Genomic DNA, 17939 nt, shown 5'->3' with positions numbered 1-17939 from the left:
TGTTACCACTCCCACAAGAGGGGAAAACATACTGGACCTGATCATCACCAACATGGGGACTCTGTGCTCCAGACCAGAAGTGTATCCCTCACTGGTAAGATCAGACCATAAACTAATCTCACTGGATGTTCACATTCCGACACCACCCCCTGCCCAGAAAACCACAGTGAAAAACTTCTCTAAAGCAAATTTCACACTCCTCAAAACTGAGGTGGAATCCTTCAAAGCCCCCGGGCCTGTGGAAAATACAGCCCAGACCGCAGAATCCTTTATAAACGCATTCTATGAACACCTTCAGGAATGCATGGATCATGTGATCCCAAATAAAACCAAGACCCAATCCTCCAAAGGCAGACATCCTGTGTGGTGGACCCCAGCCATAAACAAGATATACAATAGAAGGAGGAAGCTACTAAATGATAGAGCAAAATTCCAAAAAGGGAAGGCATCTCTGATCAGTATTAGCAAAAAACTACGGGCACTCATAAAATCGTGTAAGGCCAGCTTCGAGAGAAAAATTGCACAGGACACTAAGGATAATCACAAGGCTTTCTTTAGTTATGTTAGGAACCTGGGTGGTAATTCCCAGATATGCTCAGAATTAGTCCAAAATGACAAAAAATACACCGAACCCACAGACATTACCAACATCCTAGCTGACAGGTTCAGCGCAAACTCCCTCCCCACCAAAAGGGCAAATATCTATTCCAGCAGAGTGCTGCCCCTGACATCTCGGATGCTCAGGTAAGAGCCGCCCTCTCCAAAGCAAAAAACACAGCATCAATGGGACCAGACGGTGTCCTGGGCTGCGTCCTACATGAACTCCAAGAAGAGCTAAACCCAAACATAAAACTACTGTTCAATCTCAGCCTTACTACAGGATATGTACCCAAAGAGTGGCGTACAGCAACTGTGGTCCCTCTCCACAAAGGTGGTGCCTCAACGGATCCTGGAAACTATCGCCCCATAAGCCTGACTAGCTTGGTCTGCAAAGCTATGGAAAGGATAATCATGGACCTCATAAATAAAGATATTGGGGGCCTACAGACACTGGATCCTACCCAGTTCGGCTTTGTTAAGGGCAGATCCTGCCTCTTAAACCTGGTTGATTTCTTTGAAACAGTCACCAAGGCCATTGACGAGGGGAAGGTGGTCCGCACAGCCTACCTGGACCTCGCAAAAGCCTTCGATACAATACCCCACTCGGGCATTATAGATAAGCTCACCAGCTTAAATATAAACCCCTATGTCACTAGATGGGTTGCCAACTGGCTCAAGGACAGAACCCACATGGTTAGAATTGCTGGAGCCATGTCAGACTCCAAACCAGTTACAAGTGGCGTCCCACAAGGCTCAGTCCTGGGACCTCTCTTGTTCAGTATATATTTCTCGGAGGTACAGGCCAACACGGAAGGACTGTGGCTGACCAAGTTCACAGATGACTGCAAACTGGGCACCATAATCGACTCTCCAGCCGACACAAGCATCCTCCAAAAGGGCCTCATAGAAACAGACAACTGGTGCCAGAGCCATGGCCTCAAGCTAAACGCCAAAAAGTGTATAGTCATCCCCTTTGGCAAAAACAAAGTGCCCACAAATTACCACATAGGTGGTAATCCATTAAGTACAGAAGAAGTAATTAGGGACCTGGGGACCCAAGTTGATAGCAATCTCTCATTTGACAACCACGTGGCCAAAGTGGTTAGAAAAACATTTTATATAGCCCACCTAATCATGAAGGGATTCACATCTAGATCAGGGGAGGTCATCGTGCCTCTTTACTCATCCCTCATCAGGCCCATAATTGAGTACAATGCCCCTTTTGGGATGTACCTTACCAGACACCTGCAGCAACTGGAAAGACCCCAAAAGTACCTCACCAAGAGGATCAAAGGGCTCAAACAGATGCCATATGCTGCCCAGTTAAAGAAACTCCAGCTCTACTCAGTGGCATACCGCCTGTTCAGAGGCGATCTGTGCCTGACATATAAAGCCATGTCCAACCCGGAACTAATGGACATGCTGCACCTCAGAAAATCCAAATCCTATTGAGCTATACGCTCGAGAGACTTGAACCTCAGCACTGAAATAAATAGGACATGCTGGAGGGATAGATTCATAACCCAGAGGCTCCCTTCACTCTGGAATAAAATCCCAGTCCAGGTTAGGCAGAGTCCTTCACTGACTCTCTTCAAGAGGAATCTTGATGAGTGGATGGGAGATCGTAGGTTTACCCTGGGTATGACTTCTGTGTCACTGTTAGACAGAGACACAGTATACTAACCTCAAAAAAAGGGCATAGCAAAATTAATTTAAAATGGGTGGCGAAAGCCAAACACATTCTGGCTAGGCTTATAAATGCCCTAGGGCAGATAGCCTAGTATGAACCTATGAACCTATGTATGGATTTCCACTCAAATTATATGACTTGTTGAGCAAACAGCTGCTTTATGAAGTGGTTGCTCTTATAAAAATGTTACCAAAGCTGTGCTGACTCCCACCCTACCCTCCCATCTTGAAAAGAAGATGCTGTTTCAGTTATTCCCCAGAAGGGAAAGACATTGAGCTGCCATCTTTATAGAGACCATTCTAAGAAAGGAAAAAAGGATAAGAATGCAGGCAGTATTGGGGAGAAAGGGGGAGCAATTTGGACGCTAGGAAATGAGACATGTGCGGCCACAGGTGCAAAACAGAGTACCTATGAAGAGTAGAATGAGCCAGAGGTCATAGAAACTTGGAGTAATAATGAATGTTTCTGCAGAGGATATGGTTCCTTCCATTTTCTTTTATTATTCTTATCAATATTTTCTAACACTGAACTAGGGTTTGTGCTTCTCTAGTACAAACATATCATTGCTATGATGCTGCAACATATCATAATATGACCGTGCGCATTAACTTACTAGTCTTCTGCATGGGATACTGTGTTTCCCAGCTGATACATGAATTATCAAAATTAAGGGTTGCATAATGTGTTAATGACTACTTGATACATTCATGCTGTGCAGAACAGTACTTTAATATGCAGGTGTGTACAGCCTAAATAGCCTGCATCATAGTAACTGTTACCTCTGGAGCCATGATGTCACACTTGCTGCAGCAGCATATGGACAGAGGGTTTCACTTCTCTCTTAACTAATTTAAAATTCCTAAAGCTTCACCCAGATCAACCAAAATTTCAGGTTAATAAAACCTATAAAAACATGTTTGGCATGGGGGTATAGCCCATTGCACCTCCAGATCTTTATTTAAACATAGTAGTTCCATGGTTGCAGAGCCATAGGAAAAAGAGAAAAGACTAGATGTAGTTTATCGCTGCTTGCATGCTAATATAAATTGCAGTAGCAGGGATTTCTAATATAAAAGGCAATCAGGGTGTTCAGTATTAGGGGACTGACATTGAAGAGTTTAAAACCTGTTCATGTCACACTCAATAAAGTGAAGGATAAGAGGACAGTGGTCATGACATTTGTGGTAATGCATTAAACAGAGTATGGACAACTGGGTCTATATCACAACGTTGAACTTACAAAAGTTCGATTGTTGTAATAATGAACCCTAAAGTCTGAAACCCAACAAAATAGAAAACACAGAAAAGAGATTTTTTTCCCCAGGGAAAAAAAAATCGCTGTTCAGGAAAAAAAAATGTTAACCTTAAACTTAAACTAAAGTGGGGGGCTTTGCCCCCCACGCCCCCCCCTACTTAAATATACCAACTCTGAGATCACACCACAGTGGAGGAAATAGCAAAGCCCTGAAAATAGCCCACCAATTTTTTTCCCTGGGAAAAAAGTCGATATGGCGTGGCTTTGCTATTTTCAACTTTCTGACTTTAGGGTTCGATATTACAACATTCAAACTTGCTTAAGTTCGACGTTGTAATATAGCCCCTGGACAACAGCATACCTGGCTGGCCAGTGTTGATACTGTCAATTCAGTTGCACAATGACAGGGCTACACTACATGGATTAAAATTGTGCTGTGCTTTTCCATGAATACTGTTGCAAATCCATATTTAACCACGATCATTTGGACTGTCTAAACACGTCATATCATCTTCATCCATATAGCTTTTACAGAGGGTGTAGTCCCTCCTTGATTTTTACTATTGTGCAGTGGATTGTTCTTCCACACTTTTTTCAACACACTTTTGTGCTTCACAACAATAGCATTCTAGTTCTGCTTGGGATTCTACTGCTATTTGGGCCCATACTTGCATGTGATAACCAGACATAGTCACAGGTTATGGATCTGTGCTCATGTGCACCTGTTCATATTGGTGTTTTCCAAATGTGTAATATTTTCAGGGACATATATGGTATGAAATTGCCATGACCATCAGCTTTGTGTTGTACTGTGCCTCCCATGGTATGAGGCTTCCTCTAGCTAATAAGTCCCAGGCAGTGTCTGGATAATGCTTTGTGTGTTCCTCTGTGTTATTCACAGTCAACCACCCTATTTTTCTTGTTGCATGCAATGCTGCTTTCTTTTGTTGCTGTGTCCTGCTGGGCATTGCACATCATTGTTTCTGGATTTCACCAGTTCTCTTGACAGTAGGAATTTGTTCATAATTCCGCAACAATTTCATTGTTATTCTTTTAGCATAAAACATGATGAGAATAACAGCATGAGTGACATAAAATGTACCCGATAAAACATCAGAATAAAAAGTTAAAAGAAATATACAAATTAAACTGAGATGAATGCAAAGGCAAATGTTATAAATGATCATCATTATGAGGTTATTATTTTAATCTACACTGTTAGGGTCTGTGGAACCTTGTTATCATTAACCAAGTCATAGAAATTATCTAATTAGTGAACACCTAAAAAAATGAAAAGCAGTGTGGCTTTATATATGGCCATATAGAGCAATAATTTCAGTCTGTGACATTTTTTGTTTCACTTACTTTGCCACACAGTTACTAAATTACCCCAGTGATGATATAAGGATGATGGGAACATATTATTCATAAAAAAGGAATGTGAATATGATGTTGTTTACTGGCTAACTATTTTACTTCCCAGAGTGCAGTGCAGGTTTCCCTCTTAAAGTCTAAAATCAGCAGAAACATGAAACATACATTTGTGACACAGAAGAGGGATATCAGGAAGGTTGATAAAACGATAAAGAGGGTGAACAGCTCTCGATGTCTGTGCAGGAACGTGAACTCATCAATCAGTCCCGTGATCACTGATTCCATTCCGCCCATCTACATACAAAGGGGAAGAAAGAGAAAGAAGAAAAAAATCAGTTTAAACTGGAGGAAATGTTAAAGGCATTGTACTTGCTCATTTATTTATTTTTCTATGTAAGCATACTAAAGAATATGAAAACATGATGAATGAAAATAGCAGTATGTCAGCTCTACACCAGCATTTTCAGGGTTACCATGGACAGGTCAGTAGCCATAATACAGAGCCCATTACAGGTTAACATGCAAAGCAAGAGCTTCTGGTACCAGCCTATGTATCATGACAACAAACAAATGACAGACCACACAGACCCATTGATACATGTAGGTATAGTGAAAAAAAAACACAAAAAAAAAAATTGAATCTGATAAGCAGTGTCCATAACATATAGGATCAGCTAGATAAGGACATTAAACTACTGGTGAAGGACAGGACATGACATGTCAGGCATACTTGTGCCGTTTGTGAAGGTGCACATCATGGTGCTGATTCAGTGACAAGGCTTGTAACGTTTGTGCAATATGCAGTACGTAGAGAGGAAGGTAAAGTATATAGCAAATAAGCAACTAAACAAAAGTCTGGCAGTTTAGAAACGTTAGCTATCCAGATTGCTATGGTGAAATAAATAAGAGTAAATTTAAATAATATTTAATTGAAGGAGTCATGTCTGGCCTTGGTAAAGGGGGAAAGGGCCTTGGGAAAGGCGGTACTGAATGGCATCATAAGGTTTTGAGAGATAATAATATTCAAGAAAATAGCAATGTGCAAAGTAAAAATGATCAGAATAACACCAGAGCTGGTTTGCTTGAGCCATAATCACTTAAATTAGACAATGCATGGAGCTATGGTACAAAGATGAGCTCTATGTTGATGTCTACAATAGCAATCACACTTTATCACTGACTAACTCAGCAGCCAATTACTGACCACTGCTGACTGTGCCATAAGTTACGGAAGTCCACATGTGTAATGCTACATATCATACAGTGCCTCAAGGAATACATATCTTACCTCAAGCAGTAGACATTAAGGTATGGATAAATTTGTCCCTGTATACTCAGTGTGTAAGTAACCCCCATAAAAATGCTGTGCTACAGGTGCAACCCATGCTGTTGTTAAGCATGCATTTGGGTTATTCAAGGCTTGTTTCAGATGCTTTGGCACACTGATCCCTGTTGTGTGCACAGGAAGCAGGGTGTTGTGATTGTAAACAGATAACCAGTGCCACCCCAAAAAACAACAATGCAGCCACTTATGTCAGGTGCCTGAAAATGGTCTTCTGACCAGTGCACCTCCTCAGTACACAAATATATAAATAAATAAACACATACATACATAAATAGTGAGCAGGAGAATGACAGGATGGACAGACCATCAGCAGTAATACAGATCTCAGTACAGCTTAGCCCAAACAGAACAGGAGCTTCTATTGCAAGACTATGTATCATGACAACAAACAAGTGCCAGCCACACAGACCCATTTGTTATACTGAAACCACTATAGGCTTTACAATACACTGCAGTGCATGGTATTTTCACACTGTTCATCAGATATCTCTACATAGCAATGCAAACATAAAAGTATCACATGGTCATCTTTTACTCAAGTGGCACAAGACATACAACAAAACTGCAGGAAACATACGTAGAGTGAAAGGCGCATGTTGCACAGGAGATTTGGAGAGATAGCATCTTTTCACTCATACAGAGGCATCCATTGGTTGATCCATCATATTGTCTTCATCCATATGGGTTTCATGGAAAGTTCCAAAGGGTGTCACTCATAGTGTTGCATATGATTTCTCCACAGATGTTGTGTTGGTGTTCTACTGTGAGACATTACTGTATGTAATTGCCTCACTGGCTGAAACTTCCCCAAATCAGGATCCTTTAGTAAGGCCAAAGCAGATGACAGCTGTCTACTTTTTCATACTGTTTGTAGGCCCATATGATTATGCAGGACCATGAGAATGGGCATGCTTTGGAGTGACAGGGGTCCCAGCCAAAAGTGCAGCTAGTATGCTTTGACTTCCTCAGGTTTAGCAGCTCAGCATGTCATATCTACTGATAAGCTGACTCATCTACATATATCCATCATTTTCTAGCAGATCTGTGCCATGTGACATCATCCTGTGGGAGCAGCCAGTAGAGGCCGAGTTATCCACAAGCTTCAACACAAAAGACACTTGATCAGGATGGTGCCAGTCAGCACCTTTGCACATAATGCAAATTATGGAGTGAATTTCTGGATGGCATAAATGACAGCAGACTGGACAGGGCTGATACTCCATGTCACTGGTTTGCTCACCTTTATGCACCTCTGTCCTACTGGAGTGTACTGTGGAGCAGAACTCATGGTTGTTGCTGAAAGGGATGGGAGGTATAGGCACATCCAGTATTGTACTGTTATCCAGTCATGCACATTCACATAGTGTAGAATCATAATGCTGAGATGCAGTGATAGCAATAACACCCTCCTCTAGTGAATGTGAGCCACCTTTCTGTAATACTTGACATCCCACTGGATGGTGAGTGCTCTTCCTGTCTGAGTTTTCACAGCCATATGCAATGTGGCCATAGCTTCAGTGGCTGGCACCAAGACATGGACAGCATCATGAGACATGAGTGGTGTCCACATCAAGTTATGTGGCTGACTTTGCCAACTGGAATGCATATTCATTCATTTTGTGAATTTCAGTATTTTTATTCAAAATGTTTAGTTTACTTTAAGAGTCTGAAAAAAAAAAGGTAGGTTCCCCTCAAAATGTGAGCCGACGTGGTGAATAAATTCACAACTATCTTTGATTTTGCTGAAAGGAAATACAAAAAATAAAAGTTTTTTGGCCTGGAGTTAAAAAAAAATAGCTATCACTTTCTTGAGATTTTCTGGGAGCATCACTAAACTGCAAGCTTTACCTTAAAAAATGACAGTTGCTGATTACAAGACAGTATTTGATAAATTAAAGAGAAAATAAAAAATGGCATGGGTCAGTTTTAATGCTGTTATCCAAATTTCGATCAGGCCACTGTTAGAAAAGTAGCACCTTATGAGATAAAGGTGATAAAATTTTCATCTGTATTGTTCTCATTATATATATATATATATATATATATATATATATATATATATATATATATATATATATATATATATATGTATTGTTTACTCACTCTGTATTGTTCATAAATATGATATGTATGCATATAATGTCTACTCACTTTGTTTTAACTTATTGACATGTATGTAACTTTATATGTTTTCCGTGGGCCTCTGCTGGAAAATCTCAGTTGGACTTTTCTGGTCAACAAATGCCAAATAAATAAATATCACATCGAGACTTGATTTTGTACAGCAATTGCAAAATATTCTTCAGTACAGAACTGTGTGATTACAGCAGCATAGTTCCTGAGGTATAATTCAAGGCATGTCATATAAATGTGAGGCTGAATTCTGAAAAGGAACAGTCACTTATGACCTGAACAGGTAGTACCAGGTAAAATGCACAGAAATAAATCACACTGCTTATCTGATTATATTACTGGACTTCAACATATATCTTTCCACTGCAAGGAAGATGGTGAGTTGGGGTGATGGGTACACAGAACTGTCTACTCTAGGGTAATACAGCCTGTTCATAATTTTACAGATAAATAGTGAAAAGAAGGGTGTGTGTCTTCTTTCTCTACATACATTGTGTGGTGTGACAGTGCCCCCCCCCCACCCCATTGCAAGAGGTAGCAGAGCTATACAAATGGCAATAATCTAGAAGTGCACTGTTGTTGAAGCAAAGGTCGCATAAAATGGAGATATATTTTTGTGACTGATGCCATTATACAAAGGGAGGGGAAACTGCATTATTGCAGTGTGGTATACAGATAATATTGTAAAAGACAGGAGAATAATTTAAAGTGATAAGGGCAAAAATAGTGGCTAAATATTGAAGAGTGTGATTGGTCTGCACTTATAATTTCTGTTTGTCTGAGGGCAAAGAAAGACTGTGGGTGGATACTTCCAAGTAAGAAGAAGCCATTTTGTTTGAGTGAGAGAAGATGTGGCAGCAGTTCCTGTGGACACTATACAAAGAAGGCAGAGAAACAGAAAAAGACAGAGACAGAGATGGAGATGACCATTTTTTCTGTTCTGTTACCTTCAGAAGTATACTATAACAATTTTACAGCTTTATATTTTTCAACACAATTTTTCTATAAGAATTATTGCTTTATTGGTTAGAGTAGTATGCTCACTTCCAAATCTGCAAATTATGCACCAGAGCAACTCTTGCTTAAGAGATACAAAAATAACACTTCTGGTGGTCATGATCATGTACTCATAAGTAAGAAGACAGGCCTTTGTTCAGCAGCTGGGTATCCCAAGGACCATTCTCAAGTGTTACTTCCATAATGATTTTCAGAGGAAATTCAGGTTACCATAGGCAAAGCATCTCACAACTAATTCCATTCTCCATTTTTTCTGCTGCCTGAACTGTGTGGTTGCCCTACCTCAGTCTATACCTTCTTTAGTTGGTCTTTCCAAGCCAAAATAATTCTGTATTGCATATCTGCATTTGCTTCTATTCTTGTCTCGATTTCTGTTTATATCTATCTACACAAACAAATGTGCGCACACACACACACACACACATATATATATATATATATATATATATATATATATATATATATATATATATACAGAGAGAGAGAGAGAGATAAATATACACACACATATCACACACACACACACACACACACACATATATATATATATATATATATATATATATATATATATATATAAAATAAGGCAACACTGTTAGATGAAATGCCCCTGTAGGACACATCTTGCAACAGAAATTCACAGCATTTTAAAATACAAACATCCTTATTAGGATGGAGAGAACAACATAGCTTGCCGAAATGCCCTCTTTAGGATGTTTCATGTAACAGAGATTTTTCTTCAGTGTTAACTAATATCCTTATTAGGATGACCTGGAATCAGAAAGCTACTTAAGGATCAGCAAAATATCCTTCTGAGGACAGAAAAATGCTTGCTTAACCCTGAATTAGCTACTTTCCCTCCTTTACTGTAGGGACTGTGTCCCTTTCCATAATTTACTTCATGGAACTAGCCATAAAGCAGTAAGTGACCAGGGTCTTCTAGTTCTGGGTTCACAGATGTTCCTAAGTTCGTACATTTTTTTTTTTCTTTTCAGCTATATATGGGTCTGTGCCATAATACCGAATATTCATAATGCTGAAACTCATAAGGTCGAACCTGTAACTGAAAACTCATAAATCTGAAAACCCATAACACTGAGAATATACTTTACAAGTACTATATCTTTAAAACAAGTTTCTGTTGGAGGATAAGGACTCCCTACACCCCCCATGTGAGGGGCTTTGCCTCCCACTCCCCCTTACTTTTATACAGCTCAGATAGCTTAGTGAAAAATTACTCTGGCAATGGTGTGCAGGATCCTGGGTTCAAGACTTGCAAGGACTGATTGTTTTTTTTTTCACAACCACAAGGCCTTCTATAGTTATGTAAAAAATCTCCTTGGCAATACTCAGATTTGATCTGAGCTACTGCACAATGGTACTGCCTATACCAAGCCAAAAGATATTGCCAATATGCTGGCCGACAGATTCAGTGCCAACTTTACCCCTCCCCCCCCAAAAGGACAGATCACAATACCACTTGTTTGCCAGGCACCCAGTATTACTTCTGCACAGGTTAAAACAGCACTGTCCAAGGCCAAGAATACAGCTCTATGGGACCTGATAACATCCTTGGCTGTGTTCTACATAAACTACAAAGTGAATTGGCAGCTCACCTGTGTTCCCTGTTCAATCACAGCATCACCTCAGGCTTTGTCCCTACCGAATGGCACACTGCTACAGTCATCCCTCTCCACAAAGGAGGAGCAACTACAGACCCTGGAAGCTATCACCCCATTAGCCTGATGAGTCTGATATGCAAAGCTATGGAATGTATCATCATGGACCTAGTAAACAAGGATATAGGGAATCTCCAAACTCTGGATCCCACACAGTTTGATTTTGTGAATGGTGGATCATGCTGCTCAACTTGGTCGACTTCTTTGAGTCAGTCACCAGAGCTGTGGATGAAGGCAAAGTGGTTCATACAGCCTACCTTGATCTGGCCAAGGCCTTTGATGCTATTCCCCACTCAGGAGTCATAGAAAAACTCAGTAAGCTAGGCATCAACCCCTATATCACTAGGTGGGTTGCAAACTGGCTCACGGATAGAACCCACAGTGTGAAAGTAGCTGACTCCAAGTCAAACTGCCAACTAGTCACAAGTGGAGTCCCACAGAGTTTGGTCCTGGGTCCTCCCCTGTTTAGTATCTACTTCTCTGAAGTCCAGACCAACACAAAGGGAATCTAGCTGACAAAGTTCACAGGCAATTGCAAGTAGGGAGCTATTATTAACTCTCCAAGTGATGTTGACATCCTACAGAATAGCCTCACTGAGACCAACAACTGGTATCAGAACTATGGCTTTAAGCTCAATGCCAAAAAATGTGTCGTCATCCCCTTTGGGAAAAGCCCAGTTCCCATGAATTACCACATTGATGGTAGTCCACTGAACACAGAAGGCGTTATAAGAGATCTGGGAACACAGGTTGACAGCAACCTCTCTTTTGATCACCACATTGCCACCATGATCAGAAAGTCCTTCTATGTGGCACATCTCATTACTAAGGGTTTCGCATCCAGGAAGAAAGAGGTCATTGTCTCCCTCTGCTCTTCCCTCATTAGGCCAGTCACTGAGTACAATGCCCCATTTGACATGTTACTTACTAGAAACCTGCAACAACAGGAGAGGCTGCAAAGGTACCTCATAAAGAGGATCCCAGGCCTTAAACACTTGTCCTATATGGATAGACTCAAAAAACTTTAACTATTCTCTGTCTCATATCACCTACTTAGAGGCGATCTCTGCTTGACTTACAAAGCCATGTCTGTTCCAGCTCTATTAGAAATGCTACATCTAAAGAAATCCCAAAACCTCTGCACCACATGCTCCCGAGACCTCAACCTAATTACCACAATCAACAGAATGTACTGGAGGGACAGGTTCATAAACTAGAGTCTGCCCATGGTATGGAATTGACTTCCCATACATGTCAAGCAGAGCACCTCACTGATCCTCTTTAACAGAAATCTTGATGAGTAGATGGGAAATAGAAAATTCACCCTGGGGATAACTCAAGTGGCTCTACTTGACAGAGGCATTAGGAACTAAGGTTGTGTGGCACAATGCCAGGGTAATCCTATGGCTAGGCCTGTAAAGGTCCCAGGGCCATTAGCCTAGTACACACCTATGAACCTAAGAACCTATATACTAATTCCAAGATCACACAGCTTTGGAGAAAATAAAACACACACACACACACACACACACACACACACACACACACACACACACACACACACACACACAGTGAATCAGTGCTTAAGAACAAATGTGGGTATCTATAGATCTGGGGGTGCAACATGATGTTGACCATCGCAATTCACACATACTCACTTCCCTAATAACTCCTATGATAAGAAATGACACCATCACATACATTCTACACAATTCTATACAATTCTACTCTTTTCAGTGTATTGAGTTTTCAATTTTATGACATACACACACACACACACACACACACACACACACACACACACACACACACACACACACACACACACACATGCACACACATAAATATATATATATATATATATATATATATATATATATATATATACACACACACACACACACACACATATGTGTGTGTGTGTGTGTGTGTGTGTGTGTGTGTGTGTGTGTGTGTGTGTGTGTGTGTGTGTGTATATATATATATATATATATGTATATATATATATATATATATATATATATCTATATATATATATGGAGCTACTTCACATGGTCGATATTTCAGAATGTCAAAGACCATATGGCCGAGACCATATGATTGACAGTCAAAATGTTGACCATGGAATAAAACATAAAACATAACAAAAACCTTCATGCTGTTAACGGGGGGCTCAACCCACCACACCCCCCCGGAACTTAAATATACCAACTCCGAGATTGCACTACAGTGTGGAAGATGGAAATGTTTCCATTCTGCACTGTATGGAGATTCTGGTTCCACATGGTTGACATTTCAAATGTCGATCATATCGTTTCAGCCATATGGTCTTCGAAATTTTGAAATGCGAACCATGTGAAGGGGACCTGTTATATATATATATATATATATATATATATATATATATATATATATATATATGCAGTGGATATAAAAAGTTTACACACCTCTGTTAAAATGCCAGGTTTTTGTCATAGAAAAAAGTAATAGCACAATAAATCATTTGAAAACTTTTTCCACCTTTAATGTGACCTATAACCTGTACAAATCAATTGAAAAACAAACAAATCTGTTAGGGGAAAAAATATAAAAAATAAAAAAACGTACAATACGCTGGTTGCATAAGTGTGCACACCCTTAAACTAATACTTTGTTGAAGCATCTTTTGATTTAATTACAGCATTCAGTCTTCTTGGCTACACATCAAGTAAGGAATCTCTGATTAACCCCAAATAAAGTTTAGCTGTCCTAGTAGGAGTTTCCTGACATTTACTCAGCTGCTTGCTACAGCAAAAGCCATGGTTCACAGAGAGCTTACAAAGCATGAAAGGAATTTCATTGTTGAAAGGTATCAGTCAGGAGAAGGGTACAAAAAAATGTCCACAGCATTGGATATACCATAGAACACAATGAAGGCAATGACATTGCAAAGAACTGGACGTCCTTCCAAAATTAATGAAAAGACAAGATGAAAACTGGTCAGGGAGGCTGCCAAGAGACCTACAGCAACACTGAAGGAACTGCAGGAATTTCTGGCAAGTACTGGTTGTGTACTACATGTGACAACAATCTCCCATATTCTCCATATGTCTGGACTATGGGGTAGAGTTGCAAGACGGAAGCCTTTTCTTACACAGAAAAACATACAGGACTGGGTAAAATTTGTAAAACAATACATCAAGTCTCCCAAAAGCATGTGGGAAATTGTGTTATGGTCTGATTAGACCAAGGTTGAACTTTTTGGCCACAATTCCAAAGGGTACCTTTGGCGCAAAAACAACACTTCGCATCACCAAAAGAACACAATCCCCACAGTGAAGCATGGTGGTAGCAGTATCATGCTTTGGGGTTGCTTTTCTTCAGCTGGACCTGGGGCTTTAGTCAAGGTGGAGGGAATTATAAACAGTTCCAAAATACCAGTCACTTTTGGCCCAAAACCTTCAGGCGTCTGCTAGAATGCTGAAGATGAAGAAGAATTTCACCTTTCAACACAACAACGACACCAAGCATACATCCAAGTCAACAAAAGAATGGCTTCATCAGAAGAAAATTAAAGTTTTGGAATGGCCCAGCCAGAGCCCAGACCTAAATCCAATAGAAAATCTGTGGTACTCTTGAAGAGGGCTGTGCACAAGAGATGCCCTCTCAATCTGACAGATTTGGAGCACTTTTGCAAGAAAGAGTGGGCAAATATTGCGAAGTCAAGATGTGCCATGGTGATAGACTCCTACCCAAGAAGACTGAATGTTGTAATTAAAGGTGCTTCAATGAAGAATTAGTTTAAGTGTGTGCACACACAACAAAATATTAGTTTAAGGGTGTGCACACTTATGCAACCAGCGTATTGTGTGTTTTTTAATTTTTTCTATTTTTTCCTCTAACAGATCTGTTTGTTTTTCAATTGAATTGTGCAGGTTACAGGCTACATTAAAGGTGGGAAAAGTTTTGAAATGATTTATTGTAGTCTCATTTCTTTATATCACAAGAATCGGCCATTTTAACAGGAGTGTATAAACTTTTTATATCCATGGTATATACATATATAGAGATACACACACACACACGCACATACACAAAACACACACACACACACATATATATATATGTATATATATATATATATATATATATTTATATATATATATATATATATATATATATATATATATATATATATATATATATATTTATATATATATATATATATATATATATATATATATATATATACTTTTATATATATGTATACGTATCTATGTCAAAATAACGAATTACCATAACATTGAGACAGAAAGTACAAAAGTTTATATTCATGAACATCTGGATTGTTGTAATTTTTCCCCCTGCTAAGTAAACAATTGGCCAACAAAATTTAAAAAAACAAACTGAAGCAAGTAAAACCCACACAAGCGGTTGCACTACAGTAGAAAAAAGTGCAAAGTTCACCACATTGGTCAACTGACTCCTTTTGTGGTGAAAACTTACGATGATCCGGGCGTTTGTAAATATAAACCATTGTCATTTACATCTCACCATTTTGCAATTCAACATTATGGTAGTTCATTATTTTGACATAGATCCATATATATATATATATATATATATATATATATATATATATATATATATATATATATATATATAAATTTATATATGTATGGGTCTAGGACTGCTGCTCGAACACACTTTTTACCGAATCGCAAATAGGCGGGCATACTTACATGAAAATGCTTTTCACCTAAGCAGCATTTTCACGTAAGTATGCCTATTGTGTCGTACTACGGTCGGATAACGACTGTAGTGCGATCTCAGAGTGAGAATATTAAAGTAGGGGGGTGGAGGGTGCAGCCCCCCACATGGAAGGTGCAGGGGGGCTTTCCCACCTGCATAAAAGTAGATTTCATGTTTTGTTTTGTTTTTTAACACACTTTAGCGAAATAGCTTTTTAGTGAAAGCACTTTCGTTAAAGTGTGTTCATTGATAGTGGATTGGGACTGTTGAACTTTCATTCAACAGTCCTAGATCTATATATATATATATATATATATATATATATATATATATATATATATATATATATATATATATATGTGTATATGGGTGCCATTTACCTGATCACTGGTGTGAGTTTTCTTTCAGTTTGCTTTATTACAGTATGCTGGATTGTGCTTTCTAGTTGTGAACTTCTGGTGTTTTTTATTTTTCTCTTTCTTCCATTGTAGTATGACTGCGGAGTTCTTACATATAAGTTATGGGGTGTGGGGGTATAGGGAGCATTGCTCCCCTTCAAAAAACATTTTTATATGCATTTTTTTGGGGGGGTTGTTGGTTTAAATGAAATGAGCTCCCCCTCACACCATCGCTTCGATACCATCCCCCATTCTGGAATTATAGCTAAACTCACTAAACTAGGTATAAATCCCTACATCACAAGATGGGTTGCCAACTGGCTCACTGACAGAGCCCACAGTGTAATAATTGCAGACTCCAAATCTGACTTCAAACCAGTGACAAGTGGAGTACCACAGGATTCAGTCCTGGGATCTCTCCTGTTTGCTATCTACTTCTCTGAAGTACAGGCTAAAACAGAAGGCCTCTGGCTAACGAAGTTTGCAGATGACTGCAAACTAGGAGCAATAGTCAAGTCCCCAAATGATGTGAACATCCTACAGAAGGGGCTCACTGAGACAGATGCCTGGTGTCAGAGGCATGGCCTCAAGCTCAATGCCAAAAAGTGCATTGTCATCCCCTTTGGTAAAAACTCTGTACCCATGAACTACCACATTAATGGCAGTCTACTTAACGCCAAATGTGTGATAAGAGACCTTGGGACCCAGGTGGACAGTAGTCTCTCCTTTGATAATCACATCACTACAGTAGTCAGGAAATCCTTCTATGTGGCACATCTCATCACAAAAGGGTTCTCATCCCGGAAAAAAGAGGACATTGTTCCCCTCTACTCGACACTCATTAGACCCATTATAGAGTATAACACCCATTTTGGAATGTACCTCACAAGATATCTGCAGTAGCTGTAAAGGCCACAGAAGTACCTCACAAAGAGGATTACTGGCCTCAAACAGATGCCCTACACTGACCGTCTCAAAAAACTCCAGATTTACCCTGTAGCATATCGCCTACTCCAAGGAGATCTCTGCCTTACATATAAAGCTATGTTAAACCTAGAGCTGTTGAACATGCTACACCTAAAGAGATCCCTCCAAGCTACATGCTCTAGGGACCTAAACCTTGTCACCACAATAAACAGGAGATGCTGGAGGGATAGATTCTTGTCCCAGAGACTTCCAATACTCTGGAACAAGCTACCCATCTATGTCAAGCAAAGTTCCTCATTAGCACTCTTCAAGAAAAATCTTAATGAGTGGATGAGAAATAGGAAATACACCCCGGGATCACTTCTGTGGCTCTGCTGAACAGGGGCACAGGAAATTAACTTTCTTGGGTGGCTTAAGCCAGGGAACCTTGTTGGCTAGGCTTACTTAGGCCCTTGGGCCGATAGACTAGTACCTACTTATGAACATATGAACACTCCCTGTGAATCCTGGGTCAAAAAAGACTTCCCAATTTCCAAATACCTTCTAATCTTCCAATGTCCTACAAGTACGTCAGTGATATCAGACCAGGCAAATGATCAGGTGGAGGTTCTCTGATTTTGGACACAAATAACCTAAACCCAAACATCATTGCCAAAGAAAACTCCTCTTTAGATTCTGGTCCTAACTGCATTCTCCTAAAATTTCCAGCTCACAAAGGCCAACCACTATTGATCACTACATCCTATCTACCACCCCCTGCCTCCCTAAATAAAGTCAAATCACTCATCAC

General features: G+C 39.7%; 1 protein-coding gene across 1 annotated transcript in view; it reads right to left on the bottom strand.

Annotated features, from left to right (window-relative positions):
- SLC6A3 (solute carrier family 6 member 3) overlaps positions 1–17939 on the bottom strand; it is an 881868-nt gene that overhangs the window by 314574 nt on the left and 549355 nt on the right. The window contains exon 10 of the mRNA XM_044065141.1: positions 5085–5213. Coding sequence (XP_043921076.1) covers positions 5085–5213 — 129 coding nt within the window. The remainder of the gene's footprint in view (positions 1–5084; positions 5214–17939) is intronic.

This window comes from Protopterus annectens, chromosome 3.part0, assembly GCF_019279795.1.
Source record: "Protopterus annectens isolate FY-2018-M chromosome 3.part0, PAN1.0, whole genome shotgun sequence".
Classification (NCBI taxonomy): Eukaryota; Metazoa; Chordata; order Ceratodontiformes; family Protopteridae; genus Protopterus; species Protopterus annectens.
The sequence above is the reverse complement of the archived record's forward strand: the minus strand, read 5'-3'. Positions and strand labels throughout refer to the sequence as shown.